This window comes from Montipora foliosa, chromosome 10 (assembly GCF_036669935.1).
Source record: "Montipora foliosa isolate CH-2021 chromosome 10, ASM3666993v2, whole genome shotgun sequence".
NCBI lineage: Eukaryota > Metazoa > Cnidaria > Anthozoa > Scleractinia > Acroporidae > Montipora > Montipora foliosa.
The window spans coordinates 21,685,797-21,702,322 of record NC_090878.1 but is presented as its reverse complement, the minus strand read 5'-3'; the positions used below and the strand labels follow the sequence as shown (position 1 = coordinate 21,702,322).

The following is a 16,526-nucleotide window of genomic DNA, read 5'->3' as shown; positions in this document are numbered from 1 at the left end:
GCCGCAAGCATTTTAGCACAAATTCGTGCGGTCCTCTGCACAGCAACGACGTGAAATCACCAAATTTCAGGTTTTGCCGACAACGCAAGCGTACAAATGTGAATCTTTCAGTCTTCATTTTCAACTCTGAAACCACTCGTACCAATTCATTTTAGCATACTTCGCCCACATTGTACGATGCCAGCGAGATGGCCTAACCGCGAGAAACTTACCATAGTTCAAAGTTATATTTAGAGGTGAAGTTGTCATCGCCGTTGCTGTCGAACGGCAACCAGAGGCGAGCTTTCCGAATGCGAGGACAATGGTGTCTACCAGAGTTTTAATAATATTTAATCGTCTCTAGTGAAGACAAGTTAAAAGGGAAAACAGCTCACTTTCCGTCAATTGCGAGCTCTCTCTGCCATATCTTTTTCAGATGTTCACTCCAAGCAGTTTCGAAGGACAATTTTCTGCTAAACCCTCAAGTTGTGCAGATAAGAGTTGCATACGCACTACATTGAAAAACCTTGAGACACATTCAACAAATTTTCCAAAATATGTAATTAAAAGAATTAAAAGAACCCAGAGAAAAGCTATTCATAATCATCCAGGGTTTAATGAAGGTGCAAAATTGTGCACCATCATCTTGACTCTCTCTTTGCTCTTTCCAATCCGCTGCACAGTGTCTTCAATTACCGAGAGCCTCTCCTTTCCTTCGGTGTATCTGATTTCCAGTTCCTCCCATCGGTTCTGGCAATCTTCTTCCTTCACCTTGATCGCATCAAGCTGACTTTGTAGACGGTTGATCTTCTCCTTCAATTCTCCTTTACCATTTCCAGTTTCTTCATCAATTTCTTCTCGTCCAGAAGTAGTTCCGTCACCCCTTCCATATTGCTGAGAATATTCTCAGTCTCATCTGAAAAAATAAGCAAAGACATCAAGTGATAATTTAACTTAAGGGCACTTTACGTGGACAGAAAATTGTAAACAGACATTTTCCAGGGGCACCCAACGTCAATTTTCGGAAAATATCTGTTCGGAAGACTATTTGAGATTTTCGGAACATTTGTTGAAAAATTTCTTGCTTGCCTGCCTTTCCTAGGATTTTCGAACATCTGAAAAAATGGTATAATTGACCACTTTTAACGGATTTTCACCCAAAATAGGTCACCTAGAATTTCGGGAGCCTTTTTTCTGGCTGAAATTTTCAAAAAGGTAAGCTTTCAATTGATTCCTATAGTTTTCGGATCACTAGACTTTCAGCTAGGAAATCCGAACAGATAAAAAAATTTTAGGGGATAAAAATATGCCTATATACGTTTTAATACCTAAATACGTTTATAAACAATGCTATGTTTAAGTGGTTTTGAACTATATACTCGTTGCGTGCCCCTGATTTTCCCTATAAAAATCAAATGTTTGTGCACTCATCCAGGACTTCTCCTGTTACCACTGCCATCAGGAGCTCATTAAGCAGAGTCTCTATCTCCCATTCTTGGCATAGGAATCAACCCTTTTCCGAGTACATTTATTTGTAGAACGCCTCCCTAGGGAGATTCAGCATGCTCACTGAACACTATAAAAACCAATCTCCCTAATTGGGAAATTCAGCACGCCCTCTGTTGTAAAAGCCCATCAAAACAAAGCTATCTTAGTGTCAAGGGAAATGCCATACATGAACTTTCCTTTGGAAAATCCTGTTCTGAAAAATAAATCTATTTGGGAAAGGTTTGACTCAGGAATTAGTAGAGACAGAGATTCCCCTTGATTAGCTCCTGCTTCCATATAATTAAGAATACTTTCCGCCTTGTATGAAATTAACTTGTCTAATTTCACCCTGGCCATAGATACAGCCAGAAGCTTTCAATATTTCCACATATAATTAGTCGTTCACTTTATTTTTACTTTTACTATTATTATCCTATTAATCAGAAGGAGGATGAAGGAGGGTGGGGTGGGGGGGCGGTTAGGGTAAGGGTTAGGGTTAGGGTTTGTACATGTACATCCTGTTAAGGCAGCAAGAGAGGAAGCAGCACTCTCCTCAGCAGCAAGGAGGTCACCATGGCAACCGAGCCACAGTCCACCTCCCAAGACCCTGTCAACACATCACTGAGAAAAACCAGTGTGTGAAATGTATACTTTCCCCAAAATATAGCAGGGAGGGAGGGAAAAGAAGCAAGCACACTCAACTGATTAAGGATGGTGCCTACTAATTCAATTTTGCGCCCTTTACGGAATATGCGGGAAAAGCAGATCTGAACAATTGTTATTGAAATCCAAAAAGAAAATTGGGGGTAACCCTGCATTTTTTGAAGATAATTAATCAACAATATTTGTAAAAAGCTTTGAAATACAAAGCAATGTATGGCGTCCTTTTCCAAATTGAAGTTTAGTTATCTCTGAAAAATGCATGGTTACCCCCAATTTTCTTTGTGGGTACCAAGAGCATTTGCTAAGTTTTGCTTTCTTTGCATAGTTTTAAACCGAGCAAAAATATCTCTGTATTAATAAGCATCACCCATAGGAAATCTGAGTATCTCGAGATGCACAGAACTTATGCGCAATAACAATAGTTGGCACCATTCTTAATTTATAGCACATGACATTTGCCCCTGCAAACCTCCTTAGAGTCCCCCCAAATATCCCATCCAGGCAAAACCACTGCATCGGCTTGGTTTTATCTTTGCCTAAACTACATTTCTGCAGCTGCAACTAACAAACATATCTCCCATAAGCTGCTGAGCACCTGCGGGTGTAACACCCCTGATCCTGCCTCCATTTCGAGTCCGAAAAAAAGAGCCAATTTAGGATGCTTCCTATTGCAGATTCCAAGTTTCCAATTGAACTGAACTTACCATTTAAAGCACTGCATCTCAGAACTAATGAATGATATTCATCCACATACTGCCTCGTTTGTTCTTCCATCTTTTGTAGTATTTCTCGTTCCTTTTGATCTTTAAAATCTTTGGTAATTCCTTGCATTACGGTATTGACTGCTGTTGACCTCACTACTGTATGACATGTTGGGCATTTTTTAAAATCACCTATGGAAGTCTTGTAATATGTGTGTCCACAGGGTATAGCAGCCATTGGCGTGTGTTTGGGCCCTGTCATATGTTTTTCACAATGGGGGCATAAGTGACTGGCAATACCTGATTCACCGTCCTCACTAACACTCCGCTGACGTTGTTTATGCTCAGTAGAGGGTTGTAATGTCGCCTTGAGCCTCTCGGTAACAGTGTCTGCTAGTGCATTAAGCATATCAGAAGATAACTCAGGAGTCTTCAATTTTGAACTATCATTAGGAAGCATTATGTTATTTCCAGTACTACATGTGTCTGCAGGGTCATTCAAGAGAGAATCCTCATCAGTTTCACCATGCCTAATATCATCACCATGGTGATAATTGTCATGATTATCATCACCATGGAGACTTAAGTTTGATTTCACTGATGTCCTTGATGAAGGCCTTAATTTATTATGAAGTGTTTGTTTACTTGATGAAAGAAGCTTTTTTGAGACACTTGCAGAGCTTGGATTTTCATAATTTGATGGCACATACTCCTGGTTAGTTTTCACTTGAGTATCATTGCTTGCTTTCATCCGAGAGGAGCTGGGATTCCTTTTGTGTGAGCCGGTGGCAGAAGGTGGTCTTTTGAGTAGCGGGTTATCAGACTTTGATATCCACGATATCTCATTAGAGTGGTATGGTCTCTCTGTGGTTCAGGATACAACGGTTTTCTCCTGGGATTGCTGTGAGGATTTCTGTTTGCAGCGTTTCGGCTGAAGAAGAACCAGACATTGCTGAACGTGTTCGAAACTTCGGTACATCAGGAAGTGTAGAGTTATCTTTGTTCACAGATTTCAGTTTTTTTGTAGCACTGGCTTTGTAGCACCTTAGTAGTACCTTAACTTTTGAAGCTGTTTCTTCTTTATTTTCGCCTGTTCTGCTACGTGACTTTGTCTTAAGCTTCTTCACTTGTAACAACATAATTAGTATCTTTATCTCTTATTGTTGAGTGACCAATAATTCCGCCATCTTGTTTTCAAGGATAAATTGAGAGGTTACCAAGTACAATTAGAAAGCCCAAAACCTCACTTTTGGGGAGGAGTAACTAGTTCAGAGACAAAAACCTATAACGTCTTCAATAGTACACAAAAATGGGCAGAGATTGGGTTTTATCAAGCCATTTAGACAGCAGAAGTAAGTTAGTTCTTTATTAAAAAGTATTTCCTAAAAGCACTCTAAGTCTCTTATATCTCATTTAATCATTTGGAATATTGTTCTGTCACCACCCCCTCCTCAGGGTCATTAACACGTCCTTATTTGCATAGTTACGTCTAATTTCGGTAACTACTTGGTGTAGGCACTCATATAGTGGTCCGTTCACTCCACTTGCAGTGGTAGCAACATACATGTATTTCAGGGGCAGAGCTGTTTTAGGGAAGCAAAAGATCTTTGACCGTCGATTCAGGTGACATCTTAAAAATTTAAGTATATTTGTCGATTTGAACGACGTAAGGATGTCTACGTCTGCAGTTTTTGTTCTGGATATCAAAGGAAAGGTAAGCTTACTTCTACACATGTACGATCGACCTTGTATCCATACATGTATCCATATGTACTGAAGTTGAGCTTTTCCAATTGAAACTTTCCCATTAATAAAAGTAATTCACTCTGGTATTCTACAAGGTAACTTAAATTGAACCTTCGCTATGTTTTAAAGTCAGATACTTTGTGTTTTGTGGTATCAATTCCAGGTGATTATTTCCCGGAATTACCGAGGAGATACACGTATCGAAATGTCTCTGATCGAAAAGTTCATGCCCTTGGTATTGGAGAAGGAGGAAGAGGGAACACAGACCCCTATTTGCGAGCACCAGGATGTGACCTTTGTGTACATCAAGTATAACAACCTATACCGTATCCTTTCCATTTTAATAATTGTTCCATATCGATCCATGCATGTGTGAATTTATCCATGGCCAAAAAATGGGCAACTCAGTAGTATGGACACAATTTGTTGAACGCTTCTGTAGAATGAGATAAATTACAATAAAACCCTGTGTTAGAGCGAGTTTCAATCGAGTGTCGTAAAACCAAAACCAAAGTAATTACTTTGACCAATCAAAAAGGATGGAGACCCATCCAGTAAACCAATCAAAACTCTAAGTAATCACACATAGCCGAGACACAGCACAGGCAATGTGCATGCCCAAGCAACGATTGGTTTTGGATTCACTTCTGATTGGTTGAAAAAGTGGCATGAGAACTTTAAACCAATCGATGAGTGAATTAATTCAAAACCAATACAAATTATTGCACTAATTACTTTCGACACTCAATTGAAAACCGCTCTATTCAGTGAGAATAATTTATAATAGTCTTGTAGGAGTTCGCGATTTAGGAATCTGTACCAATAATGAAACCAGCTTTAATAAAACTGTTAATTTAAGTGTCATGTATAATTTTAGCGCTGAGGCACTAAATAATTGAGGACACTGCACAGAAATCACAATGATACATGTACATGTAGGTTGGTTTTTGAGGAGCAAGGAAAACCGGAGTACCCAGAGAAAAACCTCTCGCAGCAGATGCCAAGTCTGGGCGGTAGTATAGCAGCTCTCCTAACCTGCTATTGTTTGGTATACTAAGCAGCTTCTATTGTTTTTGAGTCTACAGTACCGCCTGGAAGTATTGACCCCTAGGGACGAGGCAATACCTCGTCTTTGCCGCAGGTAGTGGACGCGCGGCACCGAGGTATGCAAATTTTTTTCCCTCGGTAAAACCGAGGTGCACTTTGCCGCAGGAAATTTGCCGCGGGAGAAAAGACGAGGCTTGCCGCGGGAAAGAACAATGATCTGTTGCTCTTGTATAATAAGCGGAAAACTGTCAAATTTTATATCTCATGGTGTGAAGAATCGATTCTTAATGCAAGAAATTGTAATCAAAATGAGAAAGTGTGCCATTTACGTAAGGACTCAAATTTTATAATCTTTACATAATGCAAAACTGAAGACTTTTTAAAGATACAGTGTAAGCGACAGCTTGATTATCCAGCCAACGCAACACTCTTTGTTCTCCAGGTTGTAATACTGTATGTGTGCGTGAGAAATTATTTGTTTGGTTTTGAAAAAGGTTCAATTGTATCTCTTTTCGTCTAAGCCTGACTTTATTTTATTTGGAGACCTGAAATTCAAACTTGTGCGATTGTCTTCGTTTTATCATAGCGATTTAAAAGCATTAAAAGCAGGTATTCCTTCCACATACATTGTATTATTGTTAAACTTGTCAAATTTCAATTTTAATCGCAACATTCTTCCGAGGCATCGGAGCCTTTGTCGGTACTATTTTGAGACCAAACGTACCGACAAATAATTTACAAATGGTTTCTTTTTTCATCACTTTTCATCAGCAATAAATTGTTATATCATAGCAATTGCAGCAAAATACATTTTCGCGTTGTTTTATCATTCGTGCAATAGTCTACTTGACTTCCATAAATACTTTTTAATTGCAGCGAGTTGATTACGCATGGAAAACAAATTTAAGGATAGACTGTAGTTAGTGGAGAAAAGAAGTCTCTTACTTATCTGAACGCTCATCGTTTGCATACGAATTTTAACAAATGCAAAACCAGCAAGCGAAACAAACTTTAGAACGTTCGAACCATCTTTGCTCCAGTGCTCACGTTGCGCTTTCACGTGCAACTCTTTTCGCAGCGGGCGTCCACTCGTGATAAATTTGCATAACCACGCCGATATGCACCAATGATTACCCAGAGCACGAAAACAATCTTTTCAGTTTAGATCAAATAATTTTCGACTATTTTAGGGGTTTGATATCCTGGGTTCTTTCCTTGGAGTGTTTATCTTTTTTGTGATTTGTTACACTAAACAACCTTAGAAAGTAATACTGCAGTAGGAAACCACAAGAAGTCGTAACTTGGTCACGCAAGGTTTTCGAGCCGTTCACCCTGAACATGTAAGCTTTCAGTTTGTAAATATTGTCAAAACCCTCTCCTGTTTGCAGGATATCGAAATAATAAATGAATAAATGTATGTTCCGTGCGCTAAGCTGCAAAAAACAAGCGGACATATTCTCCCATAAACATAAATGTATAAAATGACGGCGAAGTCCACACAAGTGGGACAAGCGTCGAACCTTCGAATGAATAGTCCACCATAAGTCTTCGAAATAATCACTGCATGTCGCAAAGAAGGTTTCAAATGTGGTCGGAATCTAGCTACAGTACGGATATTCTTTTCGCATGTAGAAGGAAAAGGAAACCAAGGTGCATGATTAGCGGCTATAACCCTCTTTGCTGTTCGCAATTTTCAGCCGAAACTTGTTCAGTTTCTGTTGTTCGGTGGGATTTCAACATTACAATCTACAATAGCTTATCGAAACACAAAGTCAACGGAAACCCAACTCTACCGCGGAATTTGAATTACCGAGGGTTTACCTCGGTTGACTTTCCCGCGGCAACTTTGGAGCCTAGCCGCAAATTTCCCTCGGCAGAAAAGCGGCCTACAGCGGGAATACCGAGGGAAAGTCGTGACAGGGTGACGCGGCAATGACGCGGTAAAGGGGTCAATACTTCCAGGCGGTACTGTAAGTCATTGTTTCAATTCTTTAGTCTTATACATTATGAGAGCTGCTACATAACCCAGTGTGGGAAATGAACTCAGGCCACATTGGTGGGTGGGGTCTTGCATCAATAACCCTACAAGGTCAGCTTCATGACCTGACAAATTAATTACTAATTAATTAATTAATTTATAATTGTTTGGTGTCTAATGCCAAGTGATTTTTCCTGTCAATGCATGGAGATCTCAACTGTCTTATTTAGTGGCTGTGCGATGAATAAACATTTAACCCATTGATGCCTCAAATGCCCTAAGATACCCCCTTTTGATGAGTAAAGACGTCTGGCGTTAGACAGAATAAAATCTGTTAAGTCTCACTTGCAGATGTCAATGGGTTAAATAGAGAAAAAAGTAGCCATTGGCTATGCTTATGGGTAGTTAAACCATTCATTTGATAAGCTACATGTAGGAATGTGACTTGTGAAGCCAAAATTTAATTTTGGTACCAGAAAGGTGCTCCAAACAAACATTGATAAGTACATGTACTTTCATTACATCCAGAGAAGAGCAGGATCTGGTCAAATTATGGAATATTCTGTCTCCTTCAATGATCACATGAAAATGTATTACCGTAAGTTAATGAACAATAATTATCATAATGATCAGTAATGACATCCTTGACCTTTTTGTTCAGTTGTTTCAATGACAAAGAAGAATGCTAATGTCGCATTGCTGTTTGTCTTCCTCCACACGATAGTTAAGGTAGGTTTAAAAATTAATGAATTCATACTATTACATGTAAATTATATGTGTATAATGTTTACTTTAGGGTCAATTTTTTTTTCCACTGGTGCAGGTTTTTGCAGTACAGTACAAAGCTTGAGTTTCCCAACTCAGGAAATCAATTCCTTTTTCGTTGAGTTTACTGTAGCTGTTAATCAGCTTTATATTATTTTTGAAGAAAGATCGAGGAAAACCCAGTAAATGGCCATTTGCAGCCATCGTCTGACATTTCTATAATAACAAAGGATTAACAAAAATCTCAAAATTTTCAACAAGACTTCTTACACTTTGCACATTTCTTTCTGAAGAGATGCAAACAAGTTACATGTACTTCTTTGATGTCATTAGTTACCAGGAGCCAACTGGCTCGGCCAAAATATTTTCTGATAAAATTAATCAAACGCCTGCTAAAACACTTGGTTACACTGTGAAGAAAGAATTTTGAAGTACTACATAAGACACTATACACTTTCACTATACATGTATAATTATACTAAACACTAAACACTAAAAATCCGGAAGGCATGATCGTGGCATAAAGGTAAGCGATTTTCCGAATTTGTTAAAAACCAACCCGATGTGAATAGTGCTTTACCCTGCATTCCATCCTGTAAATCGTGCTAAAATCGTGAGAAAGGGCCTGGAAACGAATTTCCCGAATTCCGGGAAATGCCAGCACTCTATAAATTTCTATTTCCCGGAATTTGGGAAATTTGTGAGGCCCTTTTTCATGATTTTAGCACCCTTTACAGCATGGGATACAGGGTAAAGCGGTATTCACATCCAGTTGGCTTTTAACAAATTCGAAAAATTGCTTACATGTACCTTTATGCTACGATCATGCCTTCCAGATTTTTTTGGCTTAATGGTAACCACATAATTTATTGTCATCTTGCCTATTTTATACAATTATGGCTTGTTTAAGATGGTATTTGATTCTTTGTGAGTGGTTGTAGATGTTTTGAGGTGGTTGTAGGTGGTTGTAGATATTTTTGAGGTGGTTGTAGGTGGTTGAAGATTTTTTTATGAGGTGGTTGTAGATGGTTGTACATTGTAGGTGGTTGTAGATGGTTTTAGGTGATTGTAGGTGGTTTTAGGTGGTTGTAGGTGGTTTTAGGTCGTTCCATGTTTTAGTGACTACGTATTTTTCATTCATGAATTAAACAATGTGTATAAACAAATCTCCTAAAGTCGCGGCTACACAAGCGATTTTTTGCTCGCGCCGGTGATGTGATTTTTTTAAAATTTGTCGCGTCGCCAGCGCGCAATGAAAGTCTGAACAGGCAATGCGAAAGCAGAAAAAAAAAACACTCGTCATCCAACGTGAAGGAACTGCCTCGGGAGAATGAATCCCTAAAGAAAAAGGAAAAAGGAAACGGCTCCTTTAGGAAGCACCAAATGTAAAAGTCATGACCAATAGTTAATAAAAGTGTGTTTTTTTATTAACCGCACCGATGCGATCATGATGAGCAATAACAACCGGCAGGTATAAAACGCAGGTCACAGGAGACTCGTCTCGCGAGACGAGATACTCGTCCGCACAGCCACTTGCAACTAAATTCAGGAATTGCACCGGTTTCACTTCACTTACCTGAAGTAATCGACCATTACAACAATTATCCAAAGCTAACCTTTTTAAAATGGGTGCTTAGACTTATTATACTGTTGATCAACATCATTTAAAATGGGTGTTTAGGCTTAAGTAAGAAGTATTAAATTCAATGCTGTTTATACGTATCTATAGACCAACATACTCATTTGAAATGTAGTATTAATAGGGTAGTCTATTTGGGTAGTCCGCTGGGGTTGTCCATGGACTGGGGGTCAGTGTTTGGTCCACCACCATACATTGTAGTTGTGATTGTCTGAATTACGTTGTACTTGCCTGAAGAGATACAGAGTTAAAAAAGGCTGATTTCTCTTTTCATTTTACATGTACTTAAGTCAAATGTACATGTAAACAACCTTTGCAAATTGTAATTGGAATTAATAAAACATAGCACTGGATTGAACCGTGTTTGTTCTTCGTTTTTTTTAAAAGGTCAACCCATGCAAATGAGCAGAATGAATCATCCTCGAGTTCCTGTCCCGCCGGTAAGAAAGATTTAAAAAAGACAAAAGTGACTCTTTTTGGTGATGGTCTTGAGATGAGTTTGTTTCAGTTCATAAGAATCTGCAGTACATTACATTGTACATTGTATATCAACATAGGCAAAACAACTTTCATACAGTAGGCTTAAAGCTGAGGGTTGTCATGATGTTTTCATGAAGCTGGCTACTTCCTGTTTTGGCTTGCATGTCAGATCATTTATTTAGTTCTTTTTGCTTTCTTTTTTTTTCTTTTTTATATGTATCTTCATTTTCCAGTGCAATGTAAACTTCTGTTATGTTATTAATTAAAAAAAAAAAATGAAGCTGGCTACACAATGAAAATTATAATCAAGTAAATCCATGATTCTCACCGTTATGGACACAATTGTAGCATTATTATTGTATAGAGAAGCCTAAAAAATTCAGAACTTCAACGGGGTTTAAACCTGTGACCTTGTGATGCCGGTGCGATGCTCTAACCAACTGAGCTACACTGTATGAAGCCACTGATGTTGAGAACTGGTCATTTGTGGGGTCTGATGTTCCCATGATGAATGAATCAGCCAAGGAAATGATATAATTATTATGAAGTGAATCATATTTTGAACTGCGATATGAAATCAAGTGAAGCTATGATCCTCGCAGTTATGAATGCAATTAATCAAATCAATATATGATTGATTTCATATATCATTTCCTACAATGGAAGTAGCAGGCTATTTTAAACTGATGTTATTGGGGACATACACTATAATAGTTTTTGAGTGCAGGACCCATTCATCCCTGAAGTGGCCCCCCATTGATGATTCAAATCAATCTTCTTGCATTGGACACAGTAAAATCTACTGTAGAAGTATTATTCTTAGCCTGGGAGAAAGGGGCTGTGGTTCCAGTGTTTTAGTCTGTTTTACTCTGAGTAGTGGGCTATTTTCACCATGGTAGTAGCCAGCTGCCTTCTACTGATGACAGGGATGGGAAAACTATCATCATGCTGTACGTACATGTACTACTGTTCAATGTACTGTATATGAATGGTACATGGACTTGTTTGGGATTTTTTGTTAAGATAGAAAATTAAAAATAATTTTAAAAATTATTTAAAATACATGTAATAATATATGCATTCATCAAATAATAATAATAATAATAATAATAATTATTATTATTATTATTATTTATTATTATTATTATTACTATTATTTTATTTATTTATTGTCTAAAAATCATCTGATTCACCAAATTAATGCACGGAGAAATTTGCACACTGTATGTACGTATTGGTACATGTAGTTACAGTATGTTTTTTCTTCTCCTAGCTAATGTGTTTGTCCTTAAAGCTAAAAGATTGTCTCAAAGAACATGTATGGCCAGAAAGAGTTGTTTACATTGTAACTAGTCTTGTTATAATAATTATTATTAATACAGTTGTTTCCTTTCCTTAGAACTATGGTGGGATGCAGCCCCCATTTAACAGCTCAGTAGCACCTGGGGTTAACATGCCAATGTAAGTCTTGCATTATTACAGTAAGTAGTCAAATTCATGTGCACAGCTTACCCAAGCTTTTGAGACTTGATAAGGCACTTTTCAGTCAAGAAAACTTTAACAGACTAATAATATTAATAAATTATTAATCGAAAAACTTTCTCTTGTTAAGTCCATTTTTTGTTTTTTGTTGCTACACAATAGTATTTATTGACATACTGTACATGACTGTAGACTAGAGTGTTTGTGAAACAGGTCAAGATAACAACCAACAATGAATTCTTCTACAATTTCACATGCTTGTGTCTTTGGTAGTGAGAGCCCGTCTAAAAAAGCTTATCTCCTCAAATGTCAGCATTGATTTCTTTCCAGTCGTGCATGTCATTGTGCTAAGCAGCCTTGCATGTTCGTGATATGAATATTTAATGAATACTAAGAATATACATGTACTTGTGCAATAGTGTACATTACGTACCCCACACTGGATACACATAATTTCTCTTAAGTTTGGGGATTAAAATTTTAATGTTTTGGTCAGAGTTGTCACATTCAGTGCCATTTAACCTGGCAGCAGTCATGCAGACAAAAATTATCTTTTTGCACCAAAAATTGAGGCTCTAGTGATTCAAATCCCTGCAAGTGGAAACAAGTCAACTAATGTTGCTCGCAGTTGTGACACTCACACAACTTCATCACTCAACTCAAAGAAGTTGACTTGTGGCAATTACCTGTAAGTCTCTAAATTATATTTTTCAGTCAATTGAATTTTTTAGAACTGAAAAGAATTTAAAGCCAGTCAGTTTGAAAAGGGATGTAACTATAATTTGCAATGCGAGAAATGTATTTACTGCTAAACTTAACGTGAATGTAAAATATTTCTGTTCCTTTTGTAAATCTCCCCATCCAAAGCAAACATGCCACCATTGTTCCCAGAATTTCGCTTTTCTGTGCCGTGCAAACTATGTAAACTTGGCAGAACAAGCAGTAATTTGGACCCATGACTGTTATGTGAGAGGCATGGGTCTATTCTCGATTTTACATCACAAACTGTTTGCATTCCTGTTTTCAAAGCAATTTTGCATTGCAAAGGCGTTTGAAAGGTAAAACCGAGAATGGACCCATGACTGCTGGTTTTGATAACATTGCACATCTTGCCAGGCAGATAAGAAGAGAACTTTTGAGGTAAGTGTGGTATTTAAACATGTTTGCTTTTGATATATTTATGAGTTTAGTTGTACTTTAAAATTTGTTTTACCTTCACAGGCCGGGCAGTAGACCTTGGAATCCCACAACATCGGTAAGGAGTGAACTGTGACTGTCTCTGAGCACTGACTTTTAACCTTGACAAGGAAAAAGACCTGATGTCACAAGAAATTCAAACAACTTAAATATTGTTCACCTTACATGTACTAGGCATTATGGTATTGCTTCTACAACTGTGTGGCTTTGTACTTTTCACATACAACAACAAAATTAGTCCAAATTTGATGACATGGTTAAACAGGCATGTGACACATGAAATAACAGATAAATTACTCTAATTTTAGTTTTGGCACATTACATTTTACCAGCACATGTGGGATACCTGAAACAAAATCTGCTACTGATAAGCCCTGCAGGGTTCATGCAACATGATGAAATTTTAAAGAACAATTCCCAATCAAACCTGTTGCTGATAGCTAGACTACCAGCAGTTAGATAAACAGGATACCCTATCATACAAAAGGGCAAAGAAAGTGATGTTTTCTAGGATGATTTGCAAAAAAACAAAGAATTTGCTACTGGTTGCTCAGAAACTTTTTTTTTTTTTTTTTTTTGGGGGGGGGGGGGTTGTGGAGATTGTGAATGTTTTCAAATAATTGAAATAAATGGCCATTTCTCGGCTTTTAAAATATTCTTCTATAACTACCTTTCATGTAATTATAGTGCAGGTGATGATGTAATGTTAGCCCCATCAATTATAGTATTATAAGCTCAATAATATGTGCATTTTGATTGGTTCTCACCTACACTGTCTGATCTACAATATTAGAGGACAGACGCATAGCTGGCATCAGGATCAAGAACTTTTTAATCCTTTGTTTTAACTAAAACAAAGAGATTACATTTTGCTGTGTGTCTGTTCAGTGATCACAGAAGACGTCAAAATCTGGTAAGATCATCAGTGAGAACTCAGCTATTGCCTCGTGTGCCACTTTTTTGTTGTTACCACATTTTAACGTCATCTGTGATCTATTACTGAACAGATGCAGGGCCACATGAAATCTACATTGCCATTTGTTAAACTGTATCTTTTTAATATTAAAAACTGAATTATGGATATCAGATTTCCAGCATTTTCATTGGCTTGCCGGACACAGGCTATCAGTTCAGGGCTATCCCTGCTGTACCTGATATTACAGTATGGTCAAGGAACGTGTCTGCAATAAAGCGAGCTGAAAACGTTTTTGTAGCTGTGACAAAAAAAGTGCAGGCAAAAGCCCTTTTGGACTGGAATTGACCAAGGCAGAAATCGATGCTTTAGTTGACAATACATGGAATAGTTGTTGATCCTCGTTGTTAGCAATCACTTTCATATCCACCGCGTCCTCGCAGAATAATTGTAGAATAATCAATGAGGAATCTTGATGCTCAGAAGTAATCTGAGTGCTCCCTCAGCAGGGCTCGAACCTACCACATTCCGATTACAAAAAAATATATTCTTTTCAATCATTTAACCAGCCTGAGGGTAAACATTTCACAATCCTTGACTTGAATTGTGAGCACTATTCACTTCAGGCAATCTCAATCCTAGCGGTAAAGTGGGACAAATGCAACATGAACCTAGTTTGATGGCCGTGCCTCGCTATGAGTCCTATAGCTCAGTGGTAAAACCTCTGAACTATTGTCAGAAGGTCGTAGGTTCGACTCTGCAAGGGAGCACTCCAATTTTTTTTCTGAACATCAAAACAAAGATCACAATCGCCCAACTCTTGTTTATGCAAAGTCAAAATTTACTCTCCAAGACGCGTACGACGTTATTTATCACCAGGTAATTCCATCATTTTGGAAATAGCAGCTACTTTTTATTCATCTGCGTCACAAGTTTTCACTGATTTTGGGCCTCATTTTTTGTTGAAACTCAAGCACGCTTCCAACAGGCCTGTGAACCCTTCCTGCTTACAGAGCAATACTAAAAAACTTCTCCCATATCACATTTGAACCTTAAGCTCGAAAATTCAATACACAACATGATATTATAATTCACAAAGGCAGCAAAAAAACCACAGAATCCTTTTCCAGCGAAAATTTTATTGAAACAAACAACATATTTGCTCTTAGAGGCGAAAACCTCTTCCTATTTGATTGCGTGCGTGAAGACAAGAAACTCAATTGTGTCAAATTACCATGTACTTCAGGTAGGTAAATACTGCTCACTTTGATTTTCGTCTCGACGGGCGATAGATGTTGTCGAAGTCCAGTACTCGTCGCTTTTGAGATTCATGCCTAGTTTTTATCCAACTGACTTTCCATTATTGAGCTCCATAAGGGTATATTTTGTTTAAGGATCCACTAAAACGCCATTCGCGTTGCATGACTTTCGACGCCATTGCAGGCTAAGTTAATGATTCTACTGTGTCCACCAGAGAAATCTACGCAGTTAGGCAAGGTACGCAGAGAATTTGACGAATTTCCTTGATCCTGAAACATGTGGATTCTGATAGTTCGCAGGCATTTTATTAATTCATCCTGTGTAAAATAAAGTATCTTTTGCAAGCGAGCGAAAAAGCTCACTTCAGTTCAGTCCAAACTTTTCGTCGACAATAAGCGCTGCCAAAGTTTTGTTAAAGTAAACGATCGAATCTTTTGCTTTTAATGAATTACGGAAACGCCATAGCGGCTTCAGCTGACACGTAAATAATATTGAATTTCCCTTGATGGATATTGTCCAAGCAGTCCAGATTTTCATTTAAATTACAGGCTGTCATTCCCATAGAATTCACCTCACCACTTACTTGATCGCGTATTATTACAGGCGGCCCAGAGTCGGAAGGTAAACAATTATAAGGATTTGTATGGGAATCTCGATAACAGACAGAAAAAGATATTTACCCGCAAAAGTTCTCAATAAAAAAGCCGTACTGTATTGTCGTGGTGAATTTCTCGCTTTTTGTGTGGTTTTTGCCTGATTGAATGCGATTTAAGCGACTTCTAAAATTCCCGAGTTGTCACTCGTACCTAAATAAAGGAAAGGCTGGCGCCGAAAAATTTCACACTTCTCGGCATCAGTCACGCTCAAACTCCGGCGATGGCTACACGGATAAATTTACTTCCGCTTAACCAGTTTCAAGGTCCAGCGAGTATCCATCGCTGAGAAACAGCGAAAAATATTCAAATTTTCAAACTCCTTCGAGGCTCGCTAACAATCAATTTTGACACGGCTGGTCAACGGTTCACTGAGCCTCCATACGGTGAGCGCAAACCTACGCAAGTGTACCCGTAATCCCAGACTCGTCCCCAAATTCCTGCCTGGGGTCATGTTCGAGTTTCTAAATCGGCGAACGATATTAAAAGTTCCACACTGAAACCTTAAACACAGCTCCCATCGCTTTGGTTGTCC

General features: G+C 38.2%; 1 protein-coding gene and 1 pseudogene across 1 annotated transcript; one reads left to right on the top strand and one right to left on the bottom strand.

Annotated features, from left to right (window-relative positions):
- Nucleotides 1-516: 516 nt before the first annotated feature.
- Nucleotides 517-4,019, bottom strand: LOC137973812 (uncharacterized; annotated as a pseudogene).
- A 351-nt stretch (nucleotides 4,020-4,370) lies between these two features.
- On the top strand, nucleotides 4,371-13,564 carry LOC137973692 (AP-1 complex subunit mu-1-like). The gene is made up of 5 exons (XM_068820565.1): nucleotides 4,371-4,545; nucleotides 4,741-4,903; nucleotides 8,264-8,331; nucleotides 11,886-11,947; nucleotides 13,190-13,564. Exons 1-5 carry the CDS (start codon nucleotides 4,504-4,506, stop codon nucleotides 13,239-13,241), a joined length of 387 nt encoding a protein of 128 aa, XP_068676666.1. The 5' UTR covers nucleotides 4,371-4,503; the 3' UTR covers nucleotides 13,242-13,564.
- Nucleotides 13,565-16,526: the final 2,962 nt, after the last annotated feature.

Coding starts and splice junctions, on each gene's coding strand:
- LOC137973692 (XM_068820565.1), top strand. CDS start 4,504: ATGTCTACGTCTGCAGTTTTTGTTCTGGATATCAAAGGAAAG. Junction 4,904..8,263: donor CAAGTATAACAACCTATACC/GTATCCTTTCCA, acceptor CTTTTTGTTCAG/TTGTTTCAATGACAAAGAAG. Junction 8,332..11,885: donor TCCTCCACACGATAGTTAAG/GTAGGTTTAAAA, acceptor TCCTTTCCTTAG/AACTATGGTGGGATGCAGCC.